The sequence below is a fragment of the Lutra lutra genome, chromosome 15, assembly GCF_902655055.1.
Source record: "Lutra lutra chromosome 15, mLutLut1.2, whole genome shotgun sequence".
Taxonomy (NCBI): Eukaryota; Metazoa; Chordata; class Mammalia; order Carnivora; family Mustelidae; genus Lutra; species Lutra lutra.
In genome coordinates this window covers 57,833,013-57,842,748 of record NC_062292.1, presented here as the reverse complement: position 1 = coordinate 57,842,748, position 9,736 = coordinate 57,833,013, and the positions used below count along the sequence as shown (strand labels likewise).

At 42.1% G+C, this 9,736-nt stretch overlaps 1 protein-coding gene across 1 annotated transcript in view; it reads left to right on the top strand.

Moving 5' to 3' along the window:
- The first annotated feature begins 7,399 nt into the window (after positions 1–7,399).
- Positions 7,400–9,736, top strand: part of EPRS1 (glutamyl-prolyl-tRNA synthetase 1) — a 67,272-nt gene continuing 64,935 nt past the window's right edge. Inside the window, exon 1 of the mRNA XM_047703891.1 lies at positions 7,400–7,577. Coding sequence (XP_047559847.1) covers positions 7,532–7,577 — 46 coding nt within the window. The 5' untranslated portion in view covers positions 7,400–7,531. The remainder of the gene's footprint in view (positions 7,578–9,736) is intronic.

The following is a 9,736-nucleotide window of genomic DNA, read 5'->3' as shown; positions in this document are numbered from 1 at the left end:
CACGTATGGCTTCATTTGGGTTGTTTGTCCTTAATTCCAGAATCTTTATCTCATTTAGAGCTCATGGGGCGCCTGGCTGGCCCAGTCAGTAAAGCATGTGACCCTTCACCTAGGAGTTGTGAGTTCAATCCCCTCTGTACCTTGGGCGTAGAGCTTACTTAAACAAAGCAAAAAACTTCTCAAGTTCTAGGTTATGCCCAAGAGCCTGCTTTGATGTCTCGCAGGTGTCTGTGAATTATTATGTCTACAAAGCTCTTCATTCTTTCCCATCCGTCCTTAAATTATTTTACAAATCCTTAAGGTGATCCTAATAACTGGCCAAATTTGGAAATCACTTCTGAAATCCATTTTCTTCCCTCTAAGAACACAATTCCTTATCTATAAAGAAGAGACTAAACTTAATTAAAAAAAAAAAAAAACAACAACCCAAGTGCAATGTGAGAAAAACTTTGAAGGCATTTTCTACATGTTCCTATTTAAAAGTGAATTATCCGAGAGACATATTGGCACGTCCACATTCTCCCTTCATTCACGTTGCCTATTCATTAATTCATACCCTCATGCTCCTTTATTTCTTCCACAGATCACTGTCGTGCCTTCCTGACTAATCTGCCTGCCCGCCCTGTACTTTCCGCCCTGTACTTTCTCTCTGTTCTACTTATCATATCCTCAGGGGTGATTTTTCCCAAAATCAAATCTGGTAGTGCCACTCTCAAAATCTTTTAGGGCTTCTTTTTGCCTTCAGGATAATATACAAGTTTCTTGTCACAGCATGTGAACCTCTGATGTCATGGCTTCTTCCTTCTCCCGCGTCAACTCTGATCACTAACTTATATCCATGCTCAACCATTTAAAGTTCCCCCCCAAATACCATACTTTCTCTCACTGTGGCTTCCATTAATTCATTCAACAAATAATGTTTTGAACACGTGCTATATATTGGTCACTGCTCTAGGTACTCAGCATTTACTGGTGCATATAACACTGGTGTGAGTCTGTTCTTCTGTTGAGCTCATATGCTTGTGAAGCAAATCAGATAAGGAACAAGTAAATGATATCATTTAGCTTGTGGTAAAGCTGCAGAGGAAATCAATTAAGAAGATTAGCTAGAAAGCAACAGGGGCAGGATGGGAGTGGCTGGAGGAGGATCTCCTTTATTTTTAATTTATTTTTTAAAGATTTTATTTGAGAGAGAGAGGCAGAGAGGACTAGTGGGGTGGGGGGAGGTGAACATAGGGAGTGGGGGAGGGGCAGAGGAAGAGCGAGAAGCAGGCTCCCAGAGCCTGATCTGGGGGCTTGATCCCAGGATGGTGGGATCATGACCTGAGCTGAAGGCAGACACTTAAGGGGCTGAGCCATCCCGGTGACCCGAGGGTCTCCTTTGCATAAAGCGGCTATCCTTTCTGGGAGGTGATGTCTGTACTGAAAACTGGATGAAAAGACGTCAGTCATATCTAAAGCAAAAGGTACAGGGTTTCTTTTTGGAGTGATGGTTTAAAATTGTCTTAATGATTGGACAATTCTGAATATACTCAAAAATCATTGAATTGCGTACTTTAAATTGGTGAATTATATGGTATATAAACTATATTTTAATGAACCTGTTAGAAAAAAATTAAATAGCCCCATGTGGCTAGATCCCATCATATTACATAGCACAGCTCCATATCCACTTCCTGGTTTATTCCAACAATTTCAATAACCACTCAACTCCAGCAAGACGTTTCAACTAAGCCTCAGAATTAGAATATGCACACGCTATGGGATATTTTCATCTAGATATATTATAAGCATCTAAAAAAACCAGTCTGGAGTCAAATACTTTGCCAGACCTCTTTTCCTTCCTGTCTTCCCTTCTTAGATGATGACATCACTGTCCAACCAGTTATCCAACCTGAAGTCTGGTGATAAACGTGGACACACCTGCTTCCCTGCCACTAATCCCTCCCCAGGATCTCATCCAGTCACTATGTCTGGAACTTGCTCTCTGTTGTCAGTTCTGATTTTCACTGCCTTGGTTTAGGCCTTCATCTTTTATCTTCTCTCACATAAACTGTGGTAATCACATCTTAACTGGTCTCTCTGCCACCATTTCTGCACACTCCAATCCATCTGCCATATTGTCACTGCAGTTGTCCTTGTAAAATGCAATCCTAATCGTCTCTTTCAGTGTCACTTAAAACACTGATTCCCTATCCTATCACAGGATAAAATCTGGCTCCTCAGAACTCTTTATAATTTAGTATCTGCCTATCATCTAGCCTTGTAATCTCTCATTGCAAAATAGTTTACATTCTGACAGTAATGAACTGGCCAGTTTTCTAAATACGCACGGCTTCATGACTCCAGGCTCTAGCTCATGTTCTTCCTTTAAACTCTTTTTTCCATCCCCTAGATATGCCATCTCTTATTGGGAGCTTTCCTTTGCTATTTTTTCCTCCTTCTCCAACTCACCGTGGATAATCATTTTCCATCCTTTGAGCTACTTTTGTACTTTGTGCAAACTTTCATTTATTCATTTGCCTTTTGTTTCGTTGATTTTTTTTCTTTTGCTAAGCAGAAAAACCTTTTATTTCGATGTAGTCCCAATAGTTTGTTTGTGCTTTTATTTCCCTTGCCTCAGGAGACATATCTAGAAAAATGTTGCTATGGCTGATGTTAGAGAAATTATTGCCTGTGTTCTCACTAGGACTTTTATGGTTTCAGATCTTCTATTTGATCCATTTTGAGTTTGATCCATTTTGATCCATTTTGAGTTTATTTTTGTATATGGTGTGAGAAAGGGATCCGATTTCATTCTTTTACATGTAGCTGTCCAGTTTTACCAACACCATTCATTAAAAAGGCTTGTATATTCTTGTATATACAAGAATTGCATATTCTTGCCTTCTTTCTTGTAGATTAATTGACCTTATAAATATGGTTTTATTTCTGAGCTCTCTATCTTGGAATTGTTTACAGTCTTAATAGGAGTCAACAGTTTACTGTGACTGTAAAGAGTTAATGCGGTATCCATTAATAGCATTGTGATGGACAGGATAAAAGAGACTGCTTCTGCCTGCACTCTGCCCTGATCACACCACACCCAGAACATTTTGTTCCATTTTGATCACATTTTAAAAGGCACATTGAGTAACTGGAGCATGTTTGGAAGAGAGCAGCTGGGATCAATTAAAACTATCATTTGAAGGATTACTGAAACAATTGGAGACTTCTGGCCTAGAGAACAAAGATGGGGAGATAACATGACAGCCTTCAATGTATGAAAAGTTGTCATGTGGAGGACCCCAGAACTATTCTGCAGACCCTCTGAGGATTCAGGTGTATCTAATTGTAATTAATAGGTGTTTAGAAACAGAGGGGGTTGTCTTGGGTGGTAGTAAGTTCCTCATCACTGAAGGTGTTCACAAAGTTTATTTGGTCATTCATTTTTTAAAAAGATTTATTTATTTTAGAGGTGGGGAAGAGAGGAGAGAGTAAGAAAATCCCAAGCAGACTCCCCATCGAGCGCAGGGCCTGACACAAGGCTCAATCCCATGACCCTGAGATCGTGACCTGAGCCGAAATCAAGAGTCAGACGCTTAACTGACTGAGCCACCCAGGCACTCCTTGTTTGTTGAATAAATGATTTCAGTGTTCTTTATGCATTACCTGGTGCATCATATGGTAAAAGACACTCAATATGAAAAGAATTTTGAAAAGAGACCCAAGGATTTCTCAGCAAATAAACACTATATATCCCTATATATCATATGTGATTCAATCACTTCATAATATTTAGTGACTGTGCATCTTTGATGTGCTGGAAACTCTGTTGGACCCTTGTGAAACTTAATAACATCAAATAAATCTTAAAAGTCATATTGACCAAGAGGAGTATGTTTGGGAGACGGCAGCTATCAGTATAATCTATCTTAGTATTAGCACTGCATAAACACATTGCTTACTACCTACATGGAAGCTGTGACCAAATCTGAAAGAATTACATGAGGTGTAAGTTGATGAGTGGAAGGGCCACAGCCAGGGAAGAATGTGACTTTCACCTTAGAGTTCCTAATAGTCATAAAATAATGCTGAGCATCATAATACAAGTTTTCTCGTCTTAATGGGATCATATAGCACTTTATAAATCTCTTTCCCCACCCCTCTAACCATTACCTCATTTAACTTTATTCAAGTGTTTCCATACATTTAGAAAAAGTATCCCGTGGCCATTTATGATACTATGGCCAGGAAAAATAAAAGGCTCTTTCGTTGTTGTATGTTCAAATGAAATTATGAGTCTCTAATCATAAATAAAACTAATATGTAATAAAATGGCCAGAACATAGGAACTGAAGTGGCAGCAGTGTAAGGAGGTCTCTGCCAAGTGATTTTAGGAGAAATTTAAAACAGGAAAAGTAACAAAAGACCCAAAACTACTCTGATTTCAAGTAGAGCGCTTTATCTAATTTACTAGTAGAGACAGACCATCAATGGAGAATATGAGGTTAAACAGGTTATGGGACCATCTTAACAAGGCCAAACAGGTAACGGGTCCATTTCTCACTATTGTGTTTAAAAGACATGAATCTATAAATATTATGTCTGAAAGGCTATAGATAAGAAATGCAAGATTAGCAATAATTAAATGCTTAAAGAAAGCAAAAGGGATATATGCAGGTTTATTCAGGTCTGAGATTTGAGTAAGAAGTCTGTCATATAAAAATCTGGGGGGAAATAATTTCAGGCAAAAGGAAAGTGGTGCAAACAGATAAAAGATGGACTAGTATTCTTTTTTAATTTGAGTAAGTCATTGGTTTACTGATAATGTTTTATAAAATAAAGGAAAATAGATACATAAAGGTCCCAGATATCACCTGAATTCAAAGAAATGGAGGAGTCTGGATTAATAAGTTTGAGGATCAGTTGTAATTTGGTTTAATATAAAACAGTTCACAAAACGATATTTCAACTTCAGAAGATGCAGTATTGAAATATCCCTTTGTCCAATCTTGAAGCTGCATGTTTTGTCCAAAGGGATTTTTTTTTTCTAGAGAGGGTGTAGGTTTACATGTGTGTGGAGAAATAGGTGGACATGCTATTTCAACTATTAAATTCTTGGTTATACATGGTATTAGAAAGGAAAAACAAATCAAAATCATTTCTAGCAATCAATTTTCTGGAACAACTCTGTGGGCTTTTACCAAAAGTAGTGACTGGCTGATAGCATCTAGGGAGAAGAGGCTTTGCCAAAGAAAAAAGTACCATTGGTTTGAATGTGATTGAAGAACAGAAGGGTGATCACAGTGGAAATTTTCATGAATTGGCAATGATGTTGGAAGTTTCCATGCCAGTGTCAGCTGCAGATTCTGTGCCCTGCTCAGTCACCTCCACAAGGGACTTGTTTTAGGATTTTAGATGCTTCAGACCCCTGGCTCCTGGCCATGCCCTATTGACTGAAGGCAGCCACTATTCCCATGGCTCCCAGCATGGCCTTGACATCAGAGCTCTCTTCCACTTTGAACAGAGAGAAGTACAAATCTACATCCTTCTTGCTCGTATTCTACGAGTTGCCCAGGTTATCAAGTTTTTAGTGGTGAGTTTATCTTTAAGCTTCTGCAGATCACGTACTTCATTTGGCAGCAGCAAAATCCTGCTCAGATCTGCAAGGTTGGCCCTGCTTAGATCAGCACAGTCATGCTTGCCTTTTTACGGTATCCAGGATCTTGGCTTGTGCATCCTTCAGGAAGGCAAAACTAAAGACCTTGCTTTGTTTCATCATCTGCTTAGATTTGCTCATATTTTTGTTCAGCCAAAATTCTCCTTCTTCAGTATGTTCTTTATCAAATTCCTGCTCCCACTGCCCTTTGAAATAGACTGTGTTCATCGGAACCAGTACAACAGAGCTGCTAGGAGCGCGACTGGGAAGTAATCCTTACTGTTCCTCCTGCTTGGCTTTCCACCCAGGAATTAACCCTGGTTACTTTCTGCAGTGTTTACATAATCAACAGATTCCACATTGGCTAGGTTAAGTTTGTTAACATTACCCAAGTCCTGAAGAAACCGATGCATCATTTTTCCCTAGAGCCTGTTGGCCGTGATGTTCAGTTCACGTGCATCAGTGGGTTTAATTCAGTAAGAAACTTTCGAAATGGATGATGCAGACATCCTGACTTTCAACCTGACTTGTTGTAAGTCCTTCCTTTTGTGTCTCTGTGACTTCATTAAAGTGTGTCAAATTCCCCTCTCCTTCTAGGATGATGTAATCTCTAGATCTTTAACTTCACTACATATGCAAAAACTCTATTTCCCAATAGTCACGTTACAGGGACTGAGGGCTCGGACTTGGGACATATCTTCTCTCGGGAGACACAATTAAATCTACTATTTACCCCAGTGAACCAAACCGCCTGGTATTCATGCCTTTGTGCAGTCCCCTCTTTTGTATCTGGGTGGGTCAAGTGTCGAAAAAGTGATGCTGTGTGATTTCCAAAGCTAGATCGGAAGGAACGTGGAAGCTTTCCAACTTGGGTCTTTTGGAACCTTCACTCTCACCGTACCCAGACACCCTGTAAGAAGTCTTACTACCCTGTTGGAGGCTTCACACGGAGCGGATCTAAGAAACTATGGACAGGGAGTGGGGTCCAGCTGAGTCTAGGCTTCCAGACTTCCCACCGCAGTCATCAGGTGAGTGAAGCCTTCTACACCTTCCTCCACCCTAGCTTCCAGTTAAGTAACACCAAGCGACCCCACCTAATGCCATGGGGCATCTGATGGTGGTAGTGGAGTGATGAGGTTGAGCTGTTCTGTAATTAATCCTTTGCCCCTCGACCCTTTGGAACACACACACAGACACACCGGAAAAGAAATCCGATGACCCTGTGAAAGGCACGCTTGCAGAGTCCAGGCAAAGCTAACACAAATTCGGGCAAATTCGGGCACCGGCTTTTAGTAATGCCTTTTATAAATAAATCCATCCTTTTTAAGCACTATTTTCACGTACGAAAATAACTCTTGGAATTACATTCTTCTTTTGAAAAATACGAAACATTAGAAAAGCTCCCCCATCCCCAGCGGAACCGGGGCTGTCGGCGTGGTGTGCACGCTTCCACGACTTCTCTGTGTTTACAAACACGCAGTGCCATCAACAACACTCTGCTCCACTTGCGTGTTCTGTTCCGGGACTCACGTGTACGGCCCGCACACTGTAGAAACCGTCTAACTTGTTCTCGCTTTACGAAGTGTCGTAAAGTCTCGTTCGCTTCAGCTTCTACCCCCTCAGCGCGAGTCGCCACGTAGGCCCTCCTGTTCCCAGATGCGGAGGGGCGGGGTCGGAAGCCGCGGACTCCCGTGACCGGGCCGAGACGGCGCACGGCGATGACGCACCGCGGTGTGCGCGAAGACGACGGCAGCCACGACGCAGGGGAGGGGCGAAGGCTGCGGCAGCGTCCGGCGCGCGCACACGTTGCAGCTTCTTGCTTTCGGCGGGGTACCGAGAGGTTCTGACGGCCAGGCAGGCGCACTGATAGGTAGCTGCAGACCGGCGGAGATGGCGACGCTCTGTCTGACCGTGAATGCTGGAGACCCTCCGCTGGGTAAGGGGCCGAGGCCGCCGACCTGCGTGGGTTGCATCAGCCGTGGAGGGTGCGGGGCAGGGAAGGTCGCCGCGCCCGGCGTTGCGCAGTGGCGGTCACGGTCTGGGAGATAAGGCCTGCCGGCTCCTCGAAACTGTGCACGGAGTAAGCTCTGCGCCCTCCTGGCATGTGGATCTGCTCCTGAAGACAGTTTTCTCGGACGTGGAGGGAGGCGTGGTGTGAGCCCAGGCAGGGCGACACATCGCTCGGCTTCGGACCTTTTCTCTAACAGGGATGATTCTCAGCCAGCTCCCCTCTCCCTTTTTTTGAAATGACTTTCCCTGGAGACCTCGAGCTGCCGGTAGAAATGTCGTTTTGAAAGTTAAAATCCACCGTCTTCGCGTCCCCTTCTTTCCGCATACCCCCCTTTACTTACATCTCCCTTCCTCCCTCTTCTCAGAAAAGATCTTTAATACCCTAGACTACCTTATGTTTCGTTGGGTTCAAGGGGTGCAAGGCAGACAATGTAGTAGCTGAGGTTGCATTACAACCGAGGTTGCATTTATTTTTAATTAATGGTGGCACGGTAATTGCTAGAACACTCGAGTACACTGCGGACTGATAGGGTTCCTTTCCTGCACACCCTTGTGGATGTGGTCAACGCCAGAGTAAACGTCGGACCTGTTCCCTTGCTAGTACGTGTTAAGTTCTATTTAGATTTGCTTTTTCTGTGGGGCCGAGGTTGTTGTCGATAGATCGCTTAGAATTTCTGCTTTTTTATTACGTTGGGAAATTTCACAAAAGAATTTGAGTAGTTTATTAATCTCCTATTTGTTAACGTGTATGCATAGTATAGACTCATAAGTAGTTTTTTTTTTTTTAAGGTTTTATTTTTAGGTAATCTCTACACCAAACATGGGGCTGGAACCAACAGTGAGGTCACCCGCTCTACAGACTAAGCCAGCCAGTCTTTTGGCATAAAACCCACAACTTAATAGCCATTTTACGTATTTTAAAAATGCTGATGTTTTAGCATATTGGTTCTAGTAATTATGGGCTAACCTCACACAAATCAATAAACTCTAAAAAAAAAAAAATGGGTTTGCTCTTTGGGCTGGAAAGTACTAGACGGTGTGGTCTCATGGTTAAGAGCAGAAACATTTGGTGACTGGAGACTTGGGTCTAATCCTGGCTGCCATTTACCAGTTGTGGAACCTTGGCAGGTTGCATGTTTGGCTTCTCCCACAGTTTCTTCGGTTAAGAAAGGAGGAATAGTATTTTCTACATAGGGTTGGTTGCCAGAATTAAATGAGACGAAGGTAAAATTCCTGACACATTTGAGATACTCCATAGCTATAGTTTTTACTAATGTTACCTAGTAAATCACCCTGTTTCCTTGGTTACCACATTCTGACTGTTCTGGAAGAACAGAGGATCTTCAAGAAATTTATTGTCATTTTGAACTGTAGACCAGTGATAGAGTGTATGTATGTTTTCTTCTCCCCTCCTTTTTTGTTTTTTAATTCTTCCCACTGTTTGATTAAAGCACATCTCTAAAGATTGAATGAAACATTTAGAAAAACAGATTGCATTGCTGGAATTTCCCTGTTTGACATGCATTCAGCACGTGAAAATTTTTTTTTTTAATGTTAAAATAATTTCAAACTTAAGGTACAAGAATAGAATCAAGTACTTTTTTCCCCCTGTACCACTGGAGAGCGTACTGCAGATCATGATGCTTCAGCATCAGGAATACGCCAACATACAGCTCTCTCAAGCAAGGAAGGTCTTCACATGACCTGACAGGACCATCAAAATCAGGAAGTACACATTGATACTATTCTTCCATTTAATGCGAAGCCCCTATTCATATTCCAACACTAATTGTTTCAGCAACACTCCTTTTTTTTTTTTTAAGGGAGGGATGGGCTATTTTTTTTTTAAGATTTATTTATTTATTTATTAGAGATCACAAGTAGGCAGAGAGGCAGGCAGAGAGAGAGAGGAGGAAGCAGGCTCCCTGCTGAGCAGAGAGCCCGATACGGGGCTCCATCCCAGGACCCTGGGATCATGACCTAAGCCAAAGGCAGAGGCTTAACCCACTGAGCCACCCAGGTGCCCCTTCTCTTTGCATTTGACAGGCATTTTGTGGGGAGATGCTTTAGGACCATGTAAACATG